Below are 27973 nucleotides of genomic sequence, written 5' to 3'. Positions count from 1 at the left end.
GGTTCCATACACTATGGGATGGTAGGGCAGGGGGGCTACAGCATGCACAAAGTATTATAGAATTCACCAGCTCTGACTGCACTCGGGCAATCCACGACTGAGATGGACCTATATGGCAGGTTTCCACCGGCGGGTGTGGTACAGTTCGATTTGCAAAGGTGCGGCCCGGTTCATGTTTCCCCCGCCAAAAGTGGGCAGGGTCCCGGCTGAGCCGTGATGAGCCGTACTCATCTCACAGTACTCCTCCGTTGGGGTACTGAGACGTCTGAAAGGGTGCCAAATGCCAACAAATTCGAGCTACACATGCAGTCTGTTGATTGGTCGACAGAGTCGGCGAAAGCTTCGCTTATTGAAGAAAATGTTGCGCAGAAGTTTGACATCCTTCTTGGATTTCCTACATCGTTGCTCTTTTTTCATTATGTTGTGTTCTTCTTTTTCTTCGATTTAATAGCAAGCTACAATGTGTTGGGCTTCTATGAGGTCACGATGCTTACGTAGCTGCTGCAACTATCGCCATCTGGCTTTAACCCGTCCTACCATCAGGGTACGTCGGCGGTGGAAACGCAAGCCGTAACTGAGCTGGGCCAAACCGCACCTTCACTACTGGGCCAAGGCGGGCTGGGCCGAAGTGCACCCGCCAGTGGAAATGTGCCATTAATCAATTTCATGAGCTACACCTGTGTTTACTCTGCCTCCTCATGTTGTGTGTGTGTGTGTGTGTGTGTGTGTGTGTGTGTGTGTGTGTGTGTGTGTGTGTGTGTGTGTGTGTGTGGTACTGGTGGCGAGCGGGAAGGCCAGCCTTAATGCGGGTTCACAGGGCTGAGGCTCTCCATCTTCTGAGGCAATCTGTCATGCTTTGCTTAGCTTAGCCGTCTTTTGGAAATGAGCTGAATCCCGTGTTGAGCTCAGAAGAGATATCCAAATTAAATCGGTTTTAGATTTTTTTCCGTGTGTGGGTTGAAGATGTTTTCTGAAAAGCATTTAGCCAAAATGCACCCAAGGATATAATTCTTGCTTGGACGTTATTTCCAGGCTTTCAAAATGCTGTGTTTTGACAACATTTTCATAGCAATGTATTTTTAAGGTCATATCCAGCCCTGTTAAGTATTCAATTTCCTTGCTTTTACCATTAGCATCTTATGAGTGGTTTCCGGTTCCAGAAGACAACATTTTGTACACTAATGAGTATCAGATTATTAAATATGTTTGTCTAAACAATTTTAAAAGAATCACAAGTGAATTCCATCAGGATGATGAAATTCACTTGTGATGCATTTAAAATTGTTAGGGGTTTGCAAAGCAATGCAAATCACAAACACACACATTTGATTGAGCACTAGGGGGTTAAGCCACAGAGCCTAACCCCCTCGATTTAGGCCCTGTCCACACCTACAAAAACTATCCCCCCCCCGTTTTCCTTGGCAGTGTAACAGGAATTTCACACTGGGACCTGGTTTCAAAAGAGCAGGCAACGAAAACACCGGGTCCTTCTTGACGGCCGGCCTAAACGTGCACGACTCCTGCGTTTTTACACAAAAATCGTAGCCGTGTGGACAGGGCGTAATCCAGCTGGTAGTTTTCAAGCCTCTAACATGCTTTTGTGTGTTCGTGTGCCAGTGTGCATGGAGGAAATTGTTGAATTAGCTGTTTTGCTTTGCTCCTCTGTGTTTGTGTGTTTGTGGGTGTGTGCTGTTTCATTGTGTTTGTGTGTATGCTTGTAAGTTAATGGTGCACATTTTGTTAAGAGTTGTCATCTCTTACATTGACGTGTTTGGGATACATGCTGTGAATGGCTGGAGCCACCTGTCTCTCTTGGCCAAGGCACCCACCACCCAGCATCCGCTACCCGCCGTACCCGCCGTACTGTCACCCTGCATAATACCCAGCCTGTTCTCACGCATTAGAGACAATTTGCATTAGGAACAGATTAGCCACGAATGTGCCTGTAACGGTTATCTCGTTACTTGTTTGGCCAGTTTTCTTGGCCAAAATTTAGGGAGATATCACGTTTTTTGTTGTATAAAGGTGTTTTGAACAATATAAAGTGACATAGATTGACATCGTATTGGTATCAGTTACGTTAGCATTGTGGGCAATACAATAATAATAATATTCACAACAGAATACTGTTGTCCATCACGGTTGTTGTGGTCCACCTCCGTTCATTCTGTGTTATTATTGACTGTATTTATTTAATATCTTTCTTTCATTTTCATTAATGATAAAGACGAGGAACAATTTTCCACTACTGTTGTCCAAAGATAATTGTATTCTATCCCTTTATGAAGTACTGCAACCATGGCACATAAAAATGTATTGACAATGGATATGTGATGGATATCAGTAATGTTTCATAGAAAAGCTTGTTTCACTGCTAACATCTGTGCCTGTTGCTCCAGTCTCGGCACACACAGTGGGTCAAGGAGAGACCTACTGGTGTAATTTAAATTTATATTCAGCAATTACTAGAGGTTTCCCTCAGCTTTTTCAGAGCGGGTCATCTTGAAAAGGAAAGCATGTTATAATTATGATGAAAACTAGACCGTCAGTCGCTATATAATGAATTAACAAAGTAGTTATCTATCCCTCAGAGATGTGCATGTCCACTGGATTGTCCTTCCCTTCTATATTTAAGTCCATTCGATTTGTCAACACCTCTTTTTGCTGTGTCTGATTGGAACTTGTGCAAGATAACTTTCATGTACAATACACCTCAGCCAATCCTAACTCTTGGATTTACGGTCTACCCAAACGCATAGTGCTGTAGATAACAGTTCCTCAGGAAGCACTTTCCCACCCAGCCTCCCCTGAATATGGCTCACGCCCAAAGCCCTCTCTCACCGACGTATGCACATTCAACAAATCTCATTCCATGCATAGCTTCATCAAACGAGGACCCTTGGGATTGACGTCACTCTGACCTTGAGTTTCAGAGTGTATTTGAATGTGTTTTAACCTTCTGATATACAAATGTCTTGTCAAAGCCTAAATGAGTTTCTTTGCTCCAACTAGAATGCATGTGAGGAGAGGGAGGCAGTAGTAGCGATGGACACCTTTGCGTTCAAACAGCACTGATTTCCTATAAAATGAAATCTGTAGTGATCTGGTTCCTTTTCTCTCTGTACTTCCTTAGTCCACCCCTGCCCTCATTGTGGCTCCTCTCTGGCCACACATTGACCATCGACCTCAGCTTAGCCTTACAGCCTGGCCTCACTCATCTCTCCCAGGCACACCGCCTTGCAGAACACTGATCCTAGAGCCAGCCTAACCTCATCCTACCGTCCCCCGAACCCCACCCTAGCTTTGCCCTAACCCCAGCCTACAATTACCTTACTTTACCCCACCGTAGCTTCCCCCATACGACAGGCCAAGTTTCACCCGACGGAACTGAGCCGTAGCTTCACCGAACCCCGAGCCTTGCTTTAACCAAACCCCATCTTAGCTTCAACCTGCATAACCAAACCTCAGCTTTACCTTATGTAAACCCACACCAGCTCGACCCTAACCCTACCTTAGCTTCACCCTGACCCCACCTTAGCTTCCATCTATCCCCACCCTAGCATGGACCGGGCCTCTGCCGGTCCATGCCACAGGGAATTAAATGTTTGATGTGAAGAAAATGTCATCAAAGTGCAGTGCTGTTAGTCCCACGCCTGTTAGGCGTGTTGTTCAGTCAGATCAGAAGTCAGACATAGAGCGCTCTAAATGGAACAGTTCCACCGTGGAAATACCTCCATGCCAGCTGACTTTCATATCACTCACACACACGGCACCAGGCCCAGGGCGGCATTTGATGCTTGGGGGGCTGACATAGTCTTCTTGGAAATGTCAACCTGATATTCTGCTGAGTGGTGTGGTCATTCGTCATTATAAACAGGCTGTAGACCTACAGAAATATATACACTTGAAAAGATATCAAGTAAAACCAACTCTGGCCCAACAGACATCTACTGTAACACATACTGCTTTCAATCCAAGCTTTAGTGTGTTTCAATGACATGTCAGTAAACACATATATTGTACAATGGTTCACTCGTTGCCATCGATTCCCATGGCAGTGTACCACATTCATACAATGCCTGTAAGAATTACTAATGATTGAATCAACAGCTTTTTCTTCCTGGCAGAAAACTGAGCGTAGGTTATCTGACCATTGATATATGATATATTCTGTTTGTAGCCCCTAAAATACCTGCTTTGTCATTCTCAGTGTTGCTCTAAAAACTCCTTTTTGAAATAATTACTTCAGCTATTTTCTTGCATGTCTGCAGTGCTATAGTGGGCCGCCACACTTTGTAACAAACGACTGGAAGCCTTCCCTCTCTCTTGATTGTGTTGATCATCGTCAGCGTCTACTGACACGGCCGCTGTGCAAGAGTAAATACCAGAGGTCTGGTTCACCCCAGCCTATGGCTCCTTCTGCACATTGCATGAGGGGGGGATGTGGCAGAAAAAGGGGGATAACGCGGGCTAGGACAGACTTTATGCTACTGCAAATCTTTGGGGAGGAATCTCTTGTCACATGAATGGTTTTATAAGAATTTGATTGCCAAGGAGCTCTTGGAGGGCGAAGCAATAATTAGATAAGAGTTGGGTGATTGCATCTACGTGTCTACGTGTGTATTGCATCTACGTATTTGGCTGTGTTCACATCAACACATGGAATACAATTACGAAAATAAATGGAGTGACATGACATCAGAATGCAATTCTTCGTTATTAGCAAAAATGTCTATTCTAATTATTTTAATATGTCAGATCGATCAACTGGAAAGGGAAAGTTCTTATATCATTAAAAAAACGAGACCCATTATTCACGACCAGCTGTACAGCTGTGGGATGCTTGGGAGGTTCTGTGATCATCCAAAAGCTTGGTTCTGTAAGCAGTGCCACTCAGGGAACCCCTCGAGCCGTCAGTTGCTATCCACAGGCAAAACTCCACCTGCAGGCCCCAGTCTACTACGAATGTGGTGACTCAAAGATCCAGCTCATTCAACGCTCTCTCGCTCTCTCTCCCTCCTTGCTGTCCCAATGGCAGGCAAACGCAAGGACCTTTCCACCATGGTAGCCCTACCGTTGTGTGTGTGTGAGGGTAGGGCTGCTCTCTGGTTCTAAACAAGTGGGTAATTTCTGACTTTGATGTGCTGCATACAGGGAGACTCTTCAGAGGCCTTCAGACCCAGCCTCTAATTACACACACTCTGCCGAAAGCCGAAAGGGGAGAACATTTCATCTCTCCGAGATAGCCTTCTTTTTTGTGATAAAGTATTCCCAAGAAGTGAAATGGGAATGGAATGATATATTTCTGTCTGTGAAGTCCATTTTGTGCCGGGCCTTGTCTCCATGAACGTAAAGGAAGAATTACCTCGGTGCAACCTACTGAGAAAAGCGATGTATTTGGTTAGGGTTCAATGTGTGAGAAATGTGTCATTGTTATTCATATGTATAAACATATCCCCTGCCATAAACACTGTTTCTCTCCCACTTTCTGTCTTTTTCTCGCAGGAAGTCCATGAATTTCTGAAGGAGTACGAACTGAAGTACTGCTTTGTGGACCGCAACAAGGGCACCGGTAAGGCCTTGGGACCAAGCCCTGCACATGCACACACACATCAACGTACATGATCAGACACACAGTAGCCCTTTACACCCAAGTGGGTCCAAGGGGAAACACCAGCACACAGACACAGTGGACCCTTTGGCCCTGGGGTGTGCTTGCGGTCCCGAGGAAGTCTTAGATAGCGTTTATATTTAGCGCAGTGTGGTCGACCGGGCCAGGCACCTGAAACAGAACCCTACCATGGCGGGAGGGGCGCCGTAAACAGCTGAGATATCAAAGAGGCCAGCGTTGTGCAAGAGATTCAAGGCATTTTGACAGCAAAACGAGAGGCTGATGAAAAACAAGAAGCCTCAAGGGCCGCTGGAACATTTGGATCTCCTAACAAGGGCTCCCCTGCTAGGAGCGCTTGGTGCGGCCGCATCCATGACCCCTGATGGACGGGGCGAGCGAGAACATCTATCTTTTGGTTCAATCAGAGGCTCTGTCACACCATGTTGTTCCGTTGTCGTTGCATGAAAGTTGATGTTTGTAATAGTATGTTTTTTACGTCCGATTATCCTTTTTATATTATGATGGATAAGTAGGATTCAGTATTGTATTCTAAACTTTGTTTTTGAAAGAAACTTTGGGGTTAAAAGAGATCAAGGGAGAGAGTTTGTGTTTATCGATCTGCTAGGCAATTGGCGTGCAAATCTCCAGGTCTGTCCAGAGGGAGGGCCGGTAGGGGGGAGGGCGGGAGACATTTACACACCTGCCACAATACAACCCTGTTCTTTCCTTATTTTATTATATATTTTACTTATTATTATTTTTTTAATATTATTATTATAGCAACTTCGGTCCTGGTGAAAGGCGCTATTAAGATCCAACGTGTTGTATCGTAAGCAATAACAATATGAAGAAATTAGAAATGCATGACAAATAAACCAAACATTCTCTGATCAATCTCTTTATATATTTTTTATATTAATTTGATAAATTATTCAAACAATATTTTGCTCAATTCAAAAGTATGACGTTGAAGGGACTCTTTAGAGAGAGAGAGGGCCGAAAGTTTATTGCAGTGCTCGCCGGGCGGAGTATCTATGATAATTTTTTAATGCACTTTTTAAACATGCCATTAGAGCTTGGGCATTTATGTGTATCTACATAAGAGGTGTGAATGTCAATAGCTGATTTCAGACATGTCCTCCGCACTTTATTATAATTTTTACATCAGGAGATTCGACCCTGAGGGTGATTCAGACTTGATGCCTTATATGCAGACATCGGTGTCATTCAGATATCAGTAAAATATCTGGATGGTTATGTGGTGGGATTGTAAGGGGCGGGATATGAGGTAGGGTCTCAGTTCGCAAGAGGCAGGATATGTGTGGCCCCTGTCGCTATAGTTTGTTTTGGTTTGACCACAGACAGCACGGAGGCAGAATGGGCAGAACTCATCACGATCATCTTAAATTTTGCTGCAATGATGCATCATAGTGTTGAATCCACAACATCCGTAGAATCAATGAAAGATTGGAGCACGAGTTAGACACAAATATAAGAAACGACGAAGATGTAAGGCGCCGCGAACGACTGCGTTACCAGAGTAATAGAGCATTTTTTGCTGTTTAACCTGCATCGATACGCAAATGTCATTGCCCCCCCAACAGGTGGCAACGTTAGATTTCCATCTAATTTATTTTGTTTAATTTTAATTATTTTTGTAGCTTCACATACACCCCTTGGTAAATTGAATTACATATGCCGCTTTTCCACTGCATGGTACCAGCTCGACTCGACTCGACTCGACTCGACTCAGCTCGCATTTTTGGCGTTTCCACCGCGAAAGCATGGTATCTGGTACCTGAAGTGGCTGCTTTTTCTAGTACCGCCTCGCTCTAGGTTCCAAGCGGCTGAGCCGATGCTAAAAGGTGACGTCGGCAGACGGCTGGCCACTGATTGGCCAGAGAGTGTGACGAAATCACGAGAGCGACATGGTAACCATGCTGGTAACAGCCATAGCAGCGGCGCAGCCAACATATTCCACTTCTTCAACTTCTTCAACATGCCAGCTAATAATAGTAATGTAATCGATGTCCTCCATTGTTGTTATGTGGGTTCTCTCCATGTGTGGGTTGCGTAGGTGTTGTTTGCGTCGCGTACAAAAATACGTCACGGCCCTTTCGCGCAGCCGACCCCGCCCACTTCCAGGAGGTACTATTTGCGGTGGAAAACGACCCGTGCTGCTGCCGTGTCTAGTCGTGTCGTGTCGAGTCGAGTTTAGTCGAGCTACATGTGCGGTGGAAAAGCGGCATAACTGTACATTAAAGAGTATTTTCTCCTCAGTCTACAAGGTTTAACAACTGCTTTCTCCTCCTCGACTGTATGTTTACTTTGTATACAGTGCAAAGGCTTGATACACATACTCCGCCTCATCTTCTTCTTTTTTTGGTGGAGAACCTGTGCCACATAGAGGCCTTGAATATGTAGTACAGCGTTTATACAGCTACATACGTTTTTGTCCGTCTTTACGGAGAGATACCTGAAACGCTGCCGAGGAAAGTGGAAGGGGAAAAGAATGTTTTCGCCCATGTGGACGGGACCTCAATGACATGCAAATGCAGACCGATGCGTCATCAACACGCCCACTCAAGTGGTGCGAGAAATACAGATTTTCTACTCCTCATTCACATTTAAGGTAATTTACATTTCCTCTGGAGAAAATTCTACATCAGGGGTACTATTTTTTTCAGGGTAGAAGGTCAGGATAAGTTATTCACACATACGGCAGGAGATATCAGGAGAATATCAGGACTAGAACATATGTCTGGATGCAGGGCCGCCACTCCCCATATGCAGAGTACGCAGGGTGCGTAGGGCCCGAAGTACATGGCGGGGAACCCAAAAAGAAGGTTGCTAAAAGATTCATGAAAATTATTACATTATTACATTAAAAGATATAGATAAATAAGTTATGAACAGGCCAACCGTTGTTTATTCTTAAAGGTCCCATGGCATGCTACTTTATGGATGCTTTAAAATAGGTATTAGTGGGCCCCCAACACAGTATTTGAAGACATTCCCGAAATTCATCCGGGGTGCAGAATTACAGCTACTACGAGCCAGTCGCACATAGAGCTTTCCTTTAACACGCCGTTTTGGTGTCTGTAGCTTTAATGCAAATGAGGAGAGAAGCATGGGGCCACGGTACCATGCGCTCTGTTTACAGTGGATGTATCGCAATGGCGAGGCGCACGTCGCCTTTGGCCATATTCTGTAAATATTCTAGAACACTCCGGGTGCTCTGGCGGTTCCTGTAGCTCTATATCTAAATAATATCATATTATGATATATTATCACGGCCAAAAGCTGTGTGCGCCAGACAATATTATGATTCTCAAACGACTGTGTCGGGCAGGGCTCCAGGCTAACTTTTTCACAGGTAACACTGGTGCCACCTAGCTCTTCATTTAGTAGCACCAAAACAAATTAGGTAGCACCATATTTTTTTTTTTGTGAGCGGGAGTTCCTCTTTAGTGATGTTATAGGCGGTGTTAAACTTGATGATCATTTCTTCATTCTCCGTCGAGCGATTGCTCTCATCTATCCTATTAAATGAGGTGGGGAGGGGCTGGGAGCTTTGTGTGATGCAGCGGTCCCTGCACATCTTGTGCTTTTGGCTTTCGTTGTGTAATTTTAATGACTGAACTTTGAATTGTGTAGAACCTTTTTCGCCAACCTGTCACTGTCGTCTTCAGAAGAAGAATCTGAGATTCTTGTCGCTTCCTCTGCTAACCCTTCTCCACCACCACCAACAATAGTAGGGGTGCAATGGATCAGAAAACTCACGGTTCGGATCGTGTCACGGTTTTTGAGTCACGGGTCGGATCATTTTCGGATCAACAACAGCAAAAAAGATAACGAGACAAATGTGACTTTAAATAAAATCCTCAAATGTGTAAAAACAAAATAAAGTAAAAAAAATGCTAATAATCCTGCTTCCTTTAAAGGGACTCTCACCTTTGTTGCATTTGAGAATTACAGCACATTCAAATCATCCCGCCTTCATCCCGAGTACAAAAGTTCTAGACTCCCATGTGTTGTGTTTAGACTCCCAGGGGTCATAATATCTACCAGGGGTCTAGTAAACAATAAATTTAGCAGGTGGCTCACTGTAATTTTATGGGCTTCGTGTGATACCGTTTTGAGGCCCCATGTTGAAGGACAGTGGTCCCACTGAGTATAAGAAAGGTGTATGAGCATTACAAACAGAGTAGCGGGACAACGTAGCGTCTAAGGCCGAAATGGGTCCCCTAATCGGACTGAATGGTGCGGTTGTTTGCCAACGGTCTGGAGGTCTTCCTGGAGCTCCAGATTAGCGGGACAACGTCGCGTCTGAGTCCGAAATGGGTCCCGTAATCGGACTGAGTGTGGCGGTTGGTTGCCAACGGTCTGGAGGTCTTCCTGGAGCTCCAGAGTAGCGGGACAACGTCGCGTCTGAGTCCGAAATGGGTCCCGTAATCGGACTGAGTGGTGCGGTTGGGTGCCAACGGTCTGGAGGTCTTCCTGGAGCTCCAGAGTAGCGGGACAACGTCGCATCTGAGTCCGAAATGGGTCCCGTAATCGGACTGAGTGGTGCGGTTGGGTGCCAACGGTCTGGAGGTCTTCCTGGAGCTCCAGGGTAGCGGGACAACTTCGCGTCAGAGTCCGAAACGGGTCCCCTAATCGGACTGAGTGATGCGGTTGGTTGCCAACGGTCTGGAGGTCCTGAGAATCATCCAGGGGAGCGGGACCACTTGGCTTCTGAGGCCGAATCGGGTCCCCTTGTCGGACTGAATGGTGCAGTTGGTGGCCAACAGTCTGGAGGTCTTCCTGAGGCTCCAGACGAGGGTAACTCTGTGAGTCTGAGTCCGAGATGAGTCCCCTAATCGGACTGAATGGTGCAGTTGGTGGCCAACAGTCTGGAGGTCTTCCTGAGGCTCCAGAGGAGGTTAACTCTGTGAGTCCGAGTCCGAGATGAGTCCCCTAATCGGACTGAATGGTGCAGTTGGTGGCCAACAGTCTGGAGGTCTTCCTGAGGCTCCAGAGGAGGGTAACTCTGTGAGTCTGAGTCCGAGATGAGTCCCCTATTCGGACTGAATGGTGCAGTTTCAGTACGCCGTGGACCACTTTAGTCTGCCACCGTCAGTCGCTACAGTCGCTACGGTCGCTACTCGCTACTGTCTGCCGTGGAATCAAAACAAACCCTCTAGTTGAGGACGCGCCTTGATGACGCGGGCCCGAATGCGCCACAAGAAGCAGACGGAAAACCTTATACATCCATGCAGCAAACAGACAGGTCTGTCGGCCAATAAGGTCCTTCGGTCCGAAGAATTGTATTGGTTGAAGTTTTCACGAAATATTCGTGAAGATATTCATAAAGAGTAAAATAATTGTTTGTTTTTACTCCTGGTGGGTCTGTCTTGCATATGAGAGTGTTATTACCTTATTAATACCAATTTAACCTTATCCAAAAAAAGTGTAAAAATGCAACAAAGGTGAGAGTCCCTTTAAGCATAGTCAATATTTAAAAAAATTGCAATCTGAGGCATTATTCCTTCTTCTTTTTAACATGGATAGTAAATAATCCCTAACTCTGGATTTACAACTTTAAATTCAGTCTGCATTGCCTGGGGAGAGTTTAGAGACTACACTCTCCCAAGACAATGCAGACATCCTCATCTTCTTTATTTTTCATCAAGTATGGTAGCGAAATACAGTTTCTGTCGTGTTTTATTTGGCATGTTGTAAATCCATTGATTTCAGTTGGAAGACTCATTGCTCATTGCAAGGGTCATTTCGCTCGGTTCTAGCCCTACTGTTCATACGGAGAACCGAGCGAAAAGACTACAACCAAACATAAATATGACCGCGTCCGGTTCCGGTTTCCGGTTAAAAAACAACTGCTTTTTTTATCAGCCGATCCGCGGATCACTTGCGTACCGAACCGTGAGGGTTGATCCGTACGAATCACAGGAAACCCGTGAACCGTTGCACCACTAAACAACAGCCTCATTTGTTTCTTCTGGCACATTTTTTTTCTTAAAATAATCGGCTATCGACCTTTTCATATTGTATCTGCTTTGTTTACTTTTTTGTGCGTGCTGCGTGCGCAGCAAGACTGTGCACGTGTAGTGTGCAGACCATAGACTGTAAAAGGTGCAGACAGACAGGCAGGCAGAGACAGGGAGCGAGAGAGAGTAGTGGACTCGTAGGAATGAGCCAGAAAGTAAGATTTTATTATCAACCACAACCGCGGGAGTGGGGAGAGAAAGAAAAAAAAAAAAAAAGATTTTGTTTTTTTCAATCGTCCTCCTGCAAGTAGCACCGGAGCGACCTCATTAAATTTTAACTCGCACCTTAAGAAATTAGGTCGCATATGCGACCTAATAGGTCGCACTCTGGAGCCCTGCATGGGATCTTTAATTGTGTACCTTTTCACTCAAATTGGGCAGATTACATGTTTTTACCTAATATGTAAAGAGTCCCCCCCCCTGCTTCCCTGAATTGGTACACCCTTCAAAGCTCTCCTCTTTTCACATCGGAGGCGGAGCATCCTTTCTTAGCGCATTCAAACATATCTACGGTCAACAATGGGAAAAGAACGCTTAAGTGGAACATGGGGTGTCTTATGATGACTTGATGATGACCAGGAAAAGTCGTCGTGCACCTTATAAAGCCTCCTGCAGCTGCTGAGAATGCACACGCAATTTGGTATTGCACACTATCCAACAGTTACAGTTCTGCATAGTGTAGGGAAAATACTTTGAGGTCATTTCTGGGTGTGTGAAAAATAGTTTTGTGTGTTGTTTGTTTTGATGACTTCCTTTTTTTCCTTATTCATGTGCATTATTATTTTCGTTTCATCTTTGGAGCCTGCAATTGTTATTGTAATGCTGCTGTTAAGAAATTATTATACATGACTTATATATTATTTATTACTTTATATATAACTGATGGTGCTGCTTTTGAGGCTGTTATTTTGATACTCTATGATGACGTGTGTGTGTGTGTGTGTGTGTGTGTGTGTCCGTGTGTGTGTGTGTCCGTGTGTGTGTGTGTGTGTGTGTGTGTGTGTGTGTGTGTGTGTGTGTGTGTGTGTGTTTGGGGGGTGCTCCCTGACCAATTCATGACCAATTATGCTTAGGGCCTCCAAAAGCTTAGAAGCGGCCCTGTTTGAAAGCAGCTATTGTGTCATGGAAGTGTGTTTGTATGCGTGTGTGCAGCTAGCTGGTTGGTCTTTGCTTGTAATTTCGAATCTCCAAAACAACGTGTGTGTGTGTGTGTGTGTGTGTGTGTGTGTGTGTGTGTGTGTGTGTGTGTGTGTGTGTGTGTGTGTGTGTGTGTGTGTGTGTGTGTGTGTGTGTGTGTGTCAGCCTTCATGGCAGCTGGGAAGCGTCTCCCCAACCAACTGTTTATATAGTCTATCCAAGTCTCTCTTGCACCATCTCTTGCTCTTTCTCTCTCTCACCCTCTCTCTCTCTTTACACCAGCTCCTCCATCTTTTTTTCATCCTCCCTTTTTTAACGCCTACATTTCTTTCTACATTTGTTTTTCTTCTCTCTAAAATGGCAACGCCCCCTCTATCTTCATTTCTCCAAACTTAGCCTAAAATCTTTATCTGTTTCTCCCGGACTCTCCTGTCCTCTCTTTCTCATTCTCTCTCGCTCTTATCTCTCTCTATTTCTGTCTCGGTCTCTCTGTCTCTCCGTCTGTCTCTCCGTCTCTCTATTGGCCTGACTCTCTCTCTATTGGCCTCTCTCTCTGTCCTCTCTGTCTGTTTCTCTCTCTCTCTCTCTCTGTTCCTCATGTAAACACCAAGCGCTCTAGCCGATATCCTATCCCAGATGTTCCCGTCTGGTGTGTTTATTGAGACCTTACACCAGGGGTTGGCAACTGGCGGCCCCCGGGCCATAACTGACATAATATCTGGCCCTACGGACCTATATCGAATATTGATATCTGGTAGCTTAAATGTAAAGGGCCAGATACAGTAAACTTATATATTATATTATATATATTATTTATAGTTTTGGAATTTAAATCGATCAAATCCTGCTAGCAATCCCGTGAGGTTAGAGACACAGTCCTCACTGTCACGCGTCAACTGCGAGGGGCTGAGCGGTAGTTACTGGAAAATATGCAATATTAAATGAAAGGGAATCCCCCTCTATAGGCCTATATACAACAGCCATGGCAACCCAACATTATGTATTTTTGTGTGATTACTGCACGTAGAGAAAGGCAGGAACTGTTGACAAAAGTCCACGAAAGATTTAACACACTAAGCCCTGAGACTCTTAGAGTCTGAAAGAAAGAAGACCTGGCGCATTTCCACTGCAGGGTGCGGAACGGATCGGATCGCAAAGGTGCGGGTCGGATCGCGTTTCCACCGCCAAAAGTGGGCGTGACCCGGACTTTGCCGTACCCGTTCCGACCCCATTTTAGGGACTCCTCCGTTGCGGTACCCAAAACGAGACCAGACGCCTGAAAGGGTACCCTGGAATTCTAGCTACACCCCCCCTCCGTTGATTGGTCGACATAATCGTCACTTCCGGGTGACGCGGGGATAAAAACAAACAAACAGTAGCCTCGAGGTATTATTCTTTACAATTAACATGTCGCGTAAAAAGCTTGCTTGGGCGAACAAGGAGGTGGAGACGTTCGTCTGCATTCTTGCGGAGGAAGACGTTGTTTACGATGTTTACGTAGCTGCCGCGGCGATCGACATCCGGCCTACCACAAAGGGTACTGTCGGCGGTGGAAACGCGACCTCGGAACTGAGCTGGGCTATACCGCCCCCTCCCTACCGCCCCTTTGCGATCCGATCCGTTCCGCACCCTGCAGTGGAAACGCGGCAATTAATGAGGCTACTTCGCCTACCGCTCTTCCGACGGTGCGTAGGCTAGGAACGGAGGTTTGTTTGTGTGCGCAGTCAGTCAGCACCCGCCGTTGTGTGCGTGTGTGTGGGGGTGTGTGTCAGGGTCTGGGGGTGTGTGAGCAGTCAGCACCCGCCGTGGTGTGTGTGTTGTGTTTTAAGAGTGGCTGCTTTTTTAGGTGCGCACTTCTGCTCTCTCTCCAGCATAGACATGAATGGAGGAGCGGCTTTATGCGTGGCCTTTGCATACAATGAGAACTTTCAATGGACACTTTTACCCGGCAGACTCCGCTGGAGAACTAGGCTGACAACTGCGAAACCTTTTCACTTTATCTTCACATTTAGGGTGAGGAGTAAGAGTTATGAGGGGACAAGATCAGGATGTCCCCTGCTCGGCTACATTATGAGTGACTTATTTTTTATTTTATTATTTACTTCAATAATCACAATCACATTGTGCACACGCTCACACGCCACACTTCGAATTTCTCACAGCGAGAAATTACCAGGATAGCGCCTACCAATTTGGGACGCTATTTAACAGTGTTACAGGTAGGAATCAAATGGGTTTCCCGTAGGGTAACCAGACGTCCTCTTTTGCCCGGACATGCCCTCTTTTGAGGCACAAATCGTCCGGAATTTTATTAAAGCCTCATACATGTTCACATTGAATTTGCGTTGCGTTTCTCTGGGTCGTTCACAAACTAGTTAAGCTACGCCCTACCCTGCTCAGTTCTGTTCGCTTTGCATTGGTGGAAGTGAGTAGGGGGAGTGGTTAAGTAGAGCCTTCAGATTGGACGGTTTGACTTACTCAGTTACTGTCGTGTTTTGTATTTTTTTTTTATACCATTATTGTTTTATAGGGACAAACATTGACAAATTTATCCTAAGGGGATTGATAAAGTTGTATCTATTGGACAGAAAGAAACACTTGGTCATACTTTACACACTTTACCACAGCATTGGCCTACTGGATGCCACAGATATATTTTCAGCATTGGACTGAATGCCACATAAATATATAATTATGTTTTTGCACGTTTGCAACGTTTAAAAGTTCAGGGTATAAAGTTCAAGCATATGCCTCTACTTGTATTGCTTAAGCCAATAGCCTTTTGAGGCAGTGTTTTTTCTGAATGTCAGTGTTAAGGGCCAATAATGATTGCTATCATGCGTTATTTACTATGTCTGTGGACACATCTGTATGCAGTCACATGTAAATATAAAAAAACAAATGTTCCTATTGACTCATGATGGTGTAGCCATGCATGTTGTTTTATTGTTAATATGTCAATTAGTTTTTTATTGAAAATACTTTGTATAGATGAATTATCCCCAAACTTGTTAATCGTAACACCTTTGAAATAAACATGACTTAACATGGCAGATACCTGTATATTGTTTATCATTATGCAGTAAGAGTGTAACGTTTTCAACTCAGTTCCTTGGTAGCACCTACTTACAGTAAAAATCACTTCTGATGGAAGAAAAGATGTGTATGAAAAACCCTTTTCTTGTCTATTGTTACCATTATATTGTTTAAAATGTGCGCATATATTTAAAAAATATATAGTGTATATATATTTAGTTGGAAAAAAGATGAGTGGCTGGTAGGCACTGCCACAGTGGCTGGTGGGCAAAAAAGTTAATTTAATGTGTGCGGTGTGTGTGTATGCCGTGTCCTGCGCTGCCTTTACCTTGAAACGTTTGCGTCAGGGGGCACGTGTGTGTTTGTTTGTGTGTGTGTTTGTATTTGCGTGCGTGCATCCGGTGTATGTGTGCGTTTGCTCGTGCTGTGTATGTGAGCTGCAGGCTGATGGCACAAACACACTGACCAACTTGAGTAACTTGTGCGACAAGCCTGCTATTATATAGTATTACGATTCATTACACCAAAAGTGAAATATTTCAAGCCTTTTTTTATTATTATTCTTGATGAATATGGCTTATAGATCATGAAAACCCCATATTCGGTGGCTCAGAAAACTTGACGATTGTGAAAAAGTAAAATATTATAGAATCAAGGTGTCACACTGATTCAGCTTATTACCTCAAAATACCTGTAAAGGTTTATTTTTTTTTCAGTCAGACTGACTGACTGACTGACTGACTGACTGACTGACTGACTGACTGAGAAACTTGAGTGCTATCCATATTACATTTCTGTCCATCAGAAACGGAATACTAACACACACAGGAAAGTAAAGAATCCAGCCAACCATCCATCCATGTATGCCAACTACCAAACCAGTATCCCATTGATCCATCAATCCATGCATCCACCTAACCACCCATCATGCCACGAAACATGCAGCGTTCCCTCCAAACCCATCTCTGGTCCTCAGCCTAGCATGTAGCCCGCAGGCGGGTGCTAATTTGCCAGCGCTGCGGAACGGGCGCTCTGTGAATACAAAAGCGAGGTTTATCTCAGGAATCCCGTCCATTCACACAGAGGGGCCCTTCCTATAGCTCACGTGTCCGGTAATGAAGCCAGGTGTGTGTGTGCGTGTGTATACTCATATTTATTTGTTCAATGCATCAAACCCTGACTGGAAGATACAGAAGAAAACCGTTGATAAAGAAACAGTTATTATTACTGCATAGTTGTTCACACCTTTAACCAATATTTGGGCGCCCCCATCACCACCAGTAGGAACACAACCATCCCCACGACCACCACCAACCTCTCCACCACCGTCTTTCTTGTCTTTGTTATTTCATAAAGAGCAGCTTGTGGCAGAAGAAGAGTTACAATATAAAACAATGACATGTATATACATATGTTCGCGATGGGGTGTGTTGACCCCGTCCTAAAGCAGAGACGTCTACCTATTTCGCTTTGCAGTTAGTAACGTGTCATTAAGAACACTATCCATCTCTTCTTTTACAACTGTCACTCAGCAACCACTCTCCTGCCTGCCTTTGTGCCTGCTTTGAATGCACATTAAGAGCTGTTCTACGGCTGAGTGTACGAAAGTGCCAAGGCTCCATAGCCTCTGTTCAGTAAGCTGCGTTGAGTGTGTGTTGTCATGGTTGTGGTTGTGTTGTAATTGTAATTATTGATCGTAAAGAGTCCCATCAACGGTATACTTTTGAATTAAATATTGTTTGAATATTTTAGCAATTTAATATGTAAATATAGCTGCGATTATTTAGATAATCAATATAGGACTCCCTAAACTAATTTTGCTGGACAGACAGATCGGTTAGGTGGCTACATGATGACCGTTTCAGTAATTTCACCTACAATGAAAGATATTGGCAAATGGTTATCACAATGAAAATACATTGAAGTTGCTTTCTAAGGGCCGGAATAGACTTGCTGCTAACAACACCCCCCTAGGCGTTGATGTTGCCCAATTATTTGGACATCATCAGGACAGGGTCATAAGACTATGAGCCAATTTTGGTTTGGATACATGAAGGCCTTGTTTGACGTCCCCCTGAGGTCAAAGGTAACCAAATTGTAAGGGTGTCCCCAGAATGATGTCATGAGTCTATGTACCAAGTTTGGCTATGATATGTTAAAGAGTTGCTGTGAACAGGCTTACTTCCTGTTTGGCGGCTTTGCTGTCAAGGTTGATTGGCTGTCACGGCCAAACTGTTTTGAATTTGAAAAAGCTTTTCGACACATTTATTCAGCTTAGTCCGAAGATCATATATGGCAAGGTTCATGAAGATTGGACAGAATATTTGGCCTGTGGATATGTACTATTGATTTTCACAACTTTCCTCATGGTGGCCAAATTCTGATGTTTCCATTAGAAATAATGTATAAGCTATGTGAAGAGGTCTGAGAGTATCACAAGACATTGATAATAAGTTTGAAATATACTCATGAGAAGAGAGTTAAAACACTTCTTCTTTAAGTACAGCGCCCCCTAGAGGTCAAAGGCCACCAAAGTCATTGGGTGTCCCTATGATGATCTCATGGGTCTATCTACCAAGTTTGGTTATGATGAAATTGGCTTACTTCCTGTTTAGCGTCTACGCGGTCAAATTTGATTGGCTCTAGTGGCAAAATGCTTTGAATTTGAAAAATCGATTCCATGTTTTTTGTCAAGCATGGCCTGAAGATCATCTGTGCCAAGTTTAGAGAAGATTCGACAACATTTGTGATAAGAGATACATTTTGAAGGTTTTTAACATAAATCAAGATGGCGGAAAATCCATCATGGCGCAAAATGACGAAATAGGATGTTTTGAACTCGGCTTGGATCAAGGATTCTATGGAGGTAGATTTGTGTCTTTATTATGCAATCAAAAATAATAGGTTTGAGAGCAAAACTTTCCACACTGCAATCAAAAAATAGGTTTGAGAGCAAAACTTTCCACACTGCAATCAAAAAATAGAGTTGAGAGCAAAACTATCGACACTGCAATCAAAAAATGTTTTATTGCAAGATAAATTAATGTGATAAAAAAAATATTAATGGGAATCCAAAAGTTTTGTTTGCAAACCCAAAAGCTTTGTTTGCAAATCCAAAAGTTTTGTTTGCGAATCCAAAAGTTTTGTTTGCGAATCAAAAAGCTTTGTTTGCGAATCCTAAAGTTTTGCTTGCGAATCCAAAAGCTTTGCTTGCTGTTGAGCTGAATCTCGTGGGCGGGACCTACGCCGAAAGATGTAAGACACGTCTCTATTGGCCAATCTCGATCGGAGTGACAGCTTGGCAACATCCGAAAAGCCGCTGCCCCCCGACCGCCTCCAGAAGCAGATTGTCGGCCTGACGGACAGGGTGTTCGTTTGTGCCTCTCAATCCGCGGCGGCGGTCAACAACATCGCCCTGCTCTCCTCTGCCATGGTCTCCTTGTCGGCTGACAGGGAGGCCTACGGAATTTTCAGGGCGCGCAAGCGCGCGCACGGGACAAGCCCATAAGGCGAAGCCAAGACCGCGTAGCTTACATGAAATAGAACTCCCTCTCTCGTTACTAACTGTGGATGTTGCCAAGCTGTCACTCCGATCGAGACTGACCAATAGAGACGTGTCTTACATCTTTCGGCGTAGGTCCCGCCCACGAGATTCAGCTCAACAGCGAGCAAAGCTTTTGGATTCGCAAGCAAAACTTTAGGATTCGCAAACAAAGCTTTTTGATTCGCAAACAAAACTTTTAGATTCGCAAACAAAACTTTTGGATTTGCAAACAAGACTTTTGGGTTTGCAAACAAAACTTTTGGATATTATATATAATATTTTTTTTATCACATTAATTTATCTTGCAATAAAACCTTTTTTTGATTGCAGTGTCGATAGTTTTGCCCTCAAATCTATTTTTTGATTACAGTGTGGAAAGTTTTGCTCTCAAACCTATTTTTTGATTGCAGTGTGGAAAGTAATGCTCTCAAACCTATTATTTTTGATTGCATAATAAAGACACAAATCTACCTCCATAGGATTCCAATGACACCTTGTTTGTGATATTGGATGAATGGGTCAAAAGTTATAAACATGAATGCATGTCCAACTTTGACCTGTTGGTGTCACATGACACGAGGAAATCCAGAGAACCCTCAAAAAGATCTTACACAATAGCCGTAAGGCAAAAAACAAACCATGAAAAAAATGAAAGAAAGGTGGTGCAAACAACTGTTAGTTAAAAAAATGGAAACATTTTAAAACCATATACAATTATATTTATTTACAATGTTTATTTGCAGGCTTTTACACGTAAATGTGTCCCTAAAATCCCCTTCCAGACACAGCATCTGCCTATGACAACTCTCCTGTGGGGACTAGCGACAGCATACCGTCTCAATCTCTGAATGCATTTCCCTGTAATTCCTGTTCATGCTATCGTTATGTCTTATGTTGGCCAACACTCTTACACTGATCGTTCTGTTCAACAACCAACGATAAAACAATTCTAATCTAGGATATAACATCTCCCCGTCAACTATAAAAAAGGATGGTTTTATTGTAACACATACACCCTTTCAAAATGTATAACCTTGTCTACTCTTTATGAACATTTACCTCGGACATGGCTCCACGCATTCGCCGGCTTCTTTGAAAACAAATGCACATGGCTAGCGTAGAAGTCGATGGGGAAGGGTCGTCAACGAGTTGTTACGTCAGTGTTGTAAAATATCTCCTCTGAAGCTGAATGCGAGCGCAAACCAAGAAAACAGTGAAGAAATGGCCAAAGTTGCATAGTTCCCCTTTAAACAAAGAAATCAACTATATTGGTCTCAGTGTTTGCTATGTATGTGAAATTTGGCAACGCAGTCGTTCGCGACTCCTTTCTTCTTCATCATTTCTTATATTTGTCTCTAACCTTGGATGTTGTGGATGCAATGGAATATATGATGCATCGTTGCAGTAACATTTAAGATGATCGGGATTAGAGATGTCCGATATTATCGGCCCACCGATATTATCGGCCCGATATTAGCATAAAAATGTAATATCGGTCAATATCGGTATCGGATTTTTTTTGCCTTAAAACCGATTTTTTTTTTTTTTTTTTTTAATTTTTTTTTTTATTATTATTTTTTATTTATAGCTCAAATAAATGTTTTCAAAATTGTGCAGTACAGTGCACATTGTAATTGACTCATATTTGTGCATTTATTCAATTAAGGTTATTGAGTTTTAGTTAAAGAAACATACTGCTATGTTGCACATAGTTGTTCAGGTACAATGTTTTATCATTTGTGAAGTCGAGTTTGCCCTATTTGTTGTGGGCATTGTCAAGATTATCTCAGGGAGAGTGTAATCCAAACTGTTGTCTGAGACCATTAAAAAAATAGAAATAAACATGGCACTTTTCCCTTAAATTAAGTTGAAGTATTTTTATTATTTTGCACAGACAATGTTAACATTTGGAAAGCCTTGTTGCATTCAAGAATGCATCCAGTGGGGCATCACAATAACATTAAGCATGTTGTGTTAATTCCACAACAGGAGATATGTAATGTTAACTAAATTAGGTTTGAGGAAAAATAAATAACCCAAATATCGACATCGGTATCGGTTGATATCGGAATCGAAAATTTAGAGTTGGACAATATCGCATATCGGATATTGGCAAAAAAGCCAATATCGGACATCCCTAATCGGGATGAGTTCTGCCCCTTCTGCCGCCATGCTGTCTGTGGTCAAACTACAGTGACAGGGGCCGCACTTATCCGGCCTCTTTTGAACATACACCCGACGCCATATACCGCCCCTTGCAAGCCCACCCCCCTAAACCACCCGTTGATTCTACTGATGTCAGAACGACATTGATGCTTGCATATAAGCATCAAGTGTGAATCACCCTCAGGGTCGAATCTTCTGATGCAGAGAAAATGTGGAGGACATGTCTGAAAACGGTTTATCTGTCTATTTCTCTCTCTCTCTCCTCCCTCCTCTCTCTTTCTCGGTCTTTGTCAGTATGAATCTTGCTGGCACTTTGTCTCTGCTCTTTTAGCTTTGTCTTCCTTTCCAACCTTTTCTCAAGAGTTTCTCTCTCTCTCACTCTCATATCATCTTGCCCGTCTGTCTCCAGTCAGTAATATTTAGCACAGCCCACACACACAACTGTGATGTGCCTGTAATCTTTGATCACCCACGCACACTTGTGCACTTACCATGCACACTTGAGCACACACTCACTTGCGCCTGTCATGTAACTTGTTAAACTGTACATCTTGTCAATCCCAGATTGTTTAAAACGACAAAGACGGCAGCCGACGACAAAATCGCATCTAACAATGTAGCGCCCACTCTCTGGGGTAGGCTACGTAATAAATATTTCAAGGGTTTCCTTGTAGCCCGATATCATTTTACATTTATGTTTTCATAAAGCGTTTAAACAAGGTGCTGGACTAGCCTGAAATCGGCAGAGTTCCGAGTTAATTTTTGATGATGTCAACAAGCGCAAACCAAAATCCCTCTGGACACATTTGGACAGAGCGAAAACCAATCAGAGCAAACCTAAACACACATTTTTGCTGTTTTATAGAAATACCTCAGTGCTCTGCTGCCCACTCGTTGAAAAAACCCACACCATGTTAAATAAACAATTGTGATAGGCCCGACCCGGGCCAGGTCGGCTGGCAATCTGTCTGAACCCGAGGAGGGTCAGACAAAATTCCAGAGCAAATTAAACATGACCTGGCAGATCCAACTGGTTTCGTGGATACACAGAAAAAAACTGAATATTTTTATTTTTATTATTATTATATAATTATATTAATATTTTTGTAAATAATGTTTACAAAATATATACAAAACTACATTTATTCATCAATGAATTAAAAAATACATAAGAAAGTTAAGAGTTGCATTACGAAAGGTGTTTAAGGTGTGTGTGTGTTTATGTGTGCGTGTGTGTGTTTTACATGGACCACTCCATTCATGTTGAGGATTACCCAGGGTTCGTAGCTCTGTCTAAATCCATTTTCACTCATGTCCTCCGCATTTTCTCCGCATTTGTATATCAGGAGATTTGACCCTGAGGGTGATTCACACTTCATGCTTTATCAGACCCTCCAGGATTTCGCGATGTTGCGGTTTGCAACTTCAACGCAACATCAACCAATCACCGCGAATTGAGTGCGGTGTCGCAATTTTAACCAACCACCGCAACTTTCCCGCAATTTGACCAATCAGTGGCGTCGTCTTGAACTGACGTCGACAAACTACCTTCCGCCTTACTTCCGTGTTTACTACTTCAAGCATTCATGCAGCATTTGCGCGTCCAACGTTTCACACCTGCAAACCAAAATAACTGCAAAAGATCACGAAAAGGGGTCGGCTTAGCTCAGGAGGTAGAGCAGTTGTCTTGTAACCGAAAGGTTGCTCGTTCAATCCCCAGCTCCTCCTAGCTGAGTGTTGATGTGTCCCTGAGCAAGACACTTAGGCCCCGTCCACACGAAGCCGAAACGGGCGAAACCGTCACGGTTTCGATCTATCCGGTTTCGAAGTATCTCCGTAAAGACGAAGCCAAGCGAAACCGGGTAGACCTGTAGAAACGCTGTAGTACACAAGCCAGGCCCATAAGGGGCGCTGCTTCTGCTACAGAAATCCAGAAGGAAAATAAATAAGAAGAGAGGCGAGCATGCGCATAAAGGGTGAGACTCCGCGGGCTTAACAGTCATTGGCTAGAGGATCGAAGGGGGGGGGGGCGATGACGTCATGGTTTTCGGTTTCAGGCGTCCACACGAATCCAAAACGAAACCGGGTCGATTTGAAACCACCTCCGAGGGTGGTTTCAGAAGTTTGCGGTTTCGGTCAGCGGATTCGCCGGCTTCGTGTGGACGGAAGGCCGAACCGTACAAGACCTTTGCGGTTTCGCCATGAAATCGGCTTTGTGTGGACGGGGCCTTAACCCTAACTGCTCCTGACGAGCTGGCTGTCGCCTTTCATGGTTGACTCTGCTGTCGGTGTGTCAATGTGTGTATTAAACGATGTAAGTCGCTTTGGATAAAAGCGTCTGCTAAATGCCCTAATTGTAAATGTAAAAGCAGTATCCTGGTATTCTACATGAAAGTGGGGGAAAATTATTTAGCATTGCATGCAATATAGTGGTGCTACATAAGCGGAAATCTTCCATTGATAAGCATTTTGCAACGAGAAACATAACTACAGAACTGCAGGCAGGACGTCAGACGACGAGGCAGATCACTTTTAATTAATTTGTTCTTTTAATGAATGTTTTTTTCAGTAATAAATTTTCAATGAAACCATCCCCACCGGGCGCAATCATTCCGTAGCACTTCTATTTTTGACGCGAGCCGTTGCTGAACAGCGTCAATTTCAACAGAGCAGATGAGCCGGGCAGGCAGTGAAAAAATAAAGGCCATAGAGCATCCAGTCAATTTTCAAAATAAAAAACAATGCTCAGCTCATGTAGCCTATCACAACTTCACATCAACATTACGCATAGCTGCCAACTCTGCCGTTTTTCCCGGGTTTCTCCCGTTTTCTGATCCATCTCCCGCCGCCCTCCCGTTTTGTCATTTCTCCCGGTTAACTCCCGTATTTCACGATGTCCAAACTTATTTTATTTATAATCAAATCAAAATGTGTGTCGAATGTTCTAAAGTTACCAGATCATGTATCAAATGCAAGCATGAGAGGCAACGCAAGCGTCAGCCAATCAAATGCATTTGCAGCAAATACGACAGAACAGGCTGTAGCCAATCAGATCACGTCTATGGTCACTTCTCAAGAGCGCAGAGCTAAAAAAAAAACATGAGAATGATTTTGTTGTGTCATGAATTGATAAGTTATAGTAATAAGTTAGTTAATAAATAATTGATTGTCAATGAATTCATTGTGAATACATACATAATGATACATAAAAAATATGTTTTTTGTTAATGAATACAGTTATTGTGTATTTATTTATATACTGAAGACTAGATGATGAATATGTTGTCTATAAATAGCTACTTATATCCACAACATCCCTTAAAACCAACATTTGTAACCACCTCTGTCATCCATGCTCCCCACCACCGGCCCCGCCCCCCGCCGCCGAAATCTCCCGGATTTTGCTAGTCAAATGTTGGCAGGTATGACATTACGTCATGACCGGTGGCACCAGGTCAGCAGTCAATCAATCAAAGGGTCTCAGAGGGTCGGCAACATGGATAATGAGAGACTGATTGCCGAAGTGGAGCAACATTAAAGGTTGGGTACGCGATTTGCGAAACGCCAGCAGATTTTGAAAATACACAACTCAAATGGTCCTACCCCCTCTCCTTCAACGCTGACTCTGATTCCACCCATTCCAAGTAACTGGACACGCAATCATGCACGAGCGTGAACAGAGATGCGCGAGAGCGAGCCAGGCTAGCGTAGGTTTTCGTTTAACAACATGGCACTACATTCAGCTGTAAGTTGCACCCAGTACCGCGGGAAGTAGGGGTGCTGGGGGTGCTGCAACACCCCCTGTCCGAGGCCCTGTCTTATCACAGAAAACGATCATTTCTAAAAACTCCGGCCAAAGTGGAGATTTCTGAAAACGCCGGTTATGTGTTGTCGTGTCAACGGGGAGAAACGGGATTTTAGGTTCTGAAGCGTCACATTATGCACCAGGAAATGCTTAACGTCATGTGAGCGCCCGCTGTACCGTATTGGTCCGAATATAAACACAAACCCCATTGTAAGACGACCTATATTTGGAAAAAAATTTGAAGACCAGATCTTGATTTCATGAATAAATAAATTGTATTAATTGAAATAATATACGAAAATAAAAAGGCATAGAATAAAACACTGCATTGCCACTAAACAGTAGTGCAAATAGGCCGTACTGATGTGTACACCAAAGACTTCCTGACACTCCTCTGCCCCGCTGTGTTCGCTCTGGCTGTGGTCGCTCCGAACTGTTTCGGCCCGTGGCAAAGCGAGTCATCCTCGCTGCTGTCCAAGGCATGTTGAGACGCAGCATTTATTTAATGCTCATATGACCTAGTGCTGAAAAAAGGTTATATGAAAAAGTGTGAGGGTAGCGGTGGTGCGCTAAACTTGTTCTGTGAGCAGCTGGATGTGAACCATGGTGTGAAGGAAGTGAACACAACGATCAATTTTCAACTGTGCGCGCATTCACTGGTGTAATTGAGCTGCGCTGCTATATATATTTTTTATCAATGTGACGAGTTGCGAGTCTAGTGCAGGCCGGGTTTTTTTTTCCAGCACCCCCTGCTGAGAATACGTTCTCACGGCTATGGTTGCACCAGATGTTATAAACATTAAACGGTCACATAAATCATTGCTATTTTTAGAAAATGTATGTTTGTTTCATATAATTGTATTGGAAGTCCTGGTTTTCACTAGGGTTGCCGCGGTGTGGACATTTTCACACCGAGTAATACACTCGTCTCAACACCGGTATTACCGAGTATAAACGGTATAAACTTTGAAACTAGGTCAACCGCCACACAAGCATCGGTTTTTAGACCCTTCTCGTCCTTCAGTTGCCGCCAACGTTCGAAAGCAGCGCCTAGGATTATTCTTGATTTCAGTTTTTCTCTTTCAGCGTTTTTATTATCAATTACTCTCTGAAAAAGAGTTTTCCTTCTCTTTGCTGGTGGTGGTGGTGGTGGTGGTGGGGATGGTGGCGTCTTGTCTGCCATGGAAATTGTCTTCTACTGCTAGGTCCAAATGTGGCTTAACTAGTTCCAGTAGCTACCGCAGGATAACAACAAACAGGAGCTTGCTCTGGGTCACGAGCTCTGGGTCACGAGCTCTGGTCACGAGCTCTGGGTCACGAGTACTGCACGAAGGGGTCGCGCGCGGGGGAGGGGGAGTGCAGTACGACCGTTTGATTGACGTACTTACTGTCCAATGCAACTCGGTGGCAATGGAAATGATTGGTTGGAGTTTTTCGAGCCCTGCCCGTTCCACAGATGATTGACAAGTTTAATTTTCATGTCAGTACTTCTGACTCAGTGGCTGTAAGCGGGTTATGATAAGGATTTCAAGTAATTTTGCAAAAATGGCCAAAAAAGCGAATGCCGTACCCAACCTTTAAATAATTCATGAAATAAATCTCAAGGACAATGTCAGAAAGGACAAAGCCTGGCATTTAATTGCAGTCGTTTTGGGAGTGGAAGGTGAGTACATTAGGTTTAGGATTATCGCGTGATCTCGTGATCTCGTGTGAATACGGCTGGCTCGCAAGGCAGCGCTATGCTGCCGTTACGCGCCCGGTAGGGATTGACGCAGGGCGGAGTTCACAGCTGTTCCGCGGCGTGTACGTCCCCGGTGCGTACGTCCCCGGTGGAAATCAGGCGTTAGGGTTGCTGGTTAAATTCCTCCAAAGCGATCTCCCTTCGTCAAGGAACCGGCTTTCTTGGTTTTCCGGAGAAAGCGGGGCCACGCACGGAGAGTAGACCTCTTTAAAATTATTTGCATACCCTGATGTTTTTCTTTTTTTATGATTCGAGACACCCGCATGTGTAGCACCCGTGGTATTAGCCAAAAAACAAAAATAACAAGTCCTTTGTAGTTGGATTTCCCAGCTACAATACTCCTTGGGTAAGGACTTTTGGGATTGTTTGATCAAAGAATGTAGTATCTGTGGTATAAAGGATGGGACGAATTTCGAATTATAAATATGTAAACTTTATGTTGAAAGTATAGTCCGTCGTGATTCTGATTGAAACGAATGGCGCAGTGATTATTCTTCAAAACGAGAGCTGTTAATTGTGAAAAATGAATTAAACTGTAATCAGACAACGTGGTTATATGCTATAGACCAGTGGTTTTCAAACTGTGGGGCGCGCCAGAGTTCTTCAGGGGGGGCGCGACATGAGAAAAAAATAAACCCGAAAAAAAAACTGAAAGTCGATGATTCAAATCATCAGTCGTACTTCAACTGTAGAAGTAACATACATAACTAAATCAATTTTCAACCGCTTATCTTCGTGCAAACCATTTAACAAATCTACACACTTGTATCTTCAATACTATAGAAACGGAATTTTGATAGCATTTATACTTTTTTCAGAATCACAGTTTTAGTTTCAAACCGGCATCGTTTTCAGTTGCTTATAATAATTTAGGTCACCATAGCAA

The 27973-nt window shown here is 43.7% G+C and overlaps 1 protein-coding gene across 3 annotated transcripts in view; it reads left to right on the top strand.

Annotated features, from left to right (window-relative positions):
- Positions 1 to 27973, top strand: part of raver2 (ribonucleoprotein, PTB-binding 2) — a 126611-nt gene that overhangs the window by 7695 nt on the left and 90943 nt on the right. For all 3 annotated transcript variants that reach the window (XM_030372819.1, XM_030372820.1, XM_030372821.1), the window contains exon 2: positions 5506 to 5572. In XM_030372819.1, coding sequence (XP_030228679.1) covers positions 5506 to 5572 — 67 coding nt within the window. The remainder of the gene's footprint in view (positions 1 to 5505; positions 5573 to 27973) is intronic.

Source organism: Gadus morhua, chromosome 12 (genome assembly GCF_902167405.1).
Source record: "Gadus morhua chromosome 12, gadMor3.0, whole genome shotgun sequence".
Lineage (NCBI taxonomy): Eukaryota > Metazoa > Chordata > Actinopteri > Gadiformes > Gadidae > Gadus > Gadus morhua.
Note: the sequence above shows the minus strand (reverse complement) of the source record. Positions and strands in the feature narration are given on the sequence as shown.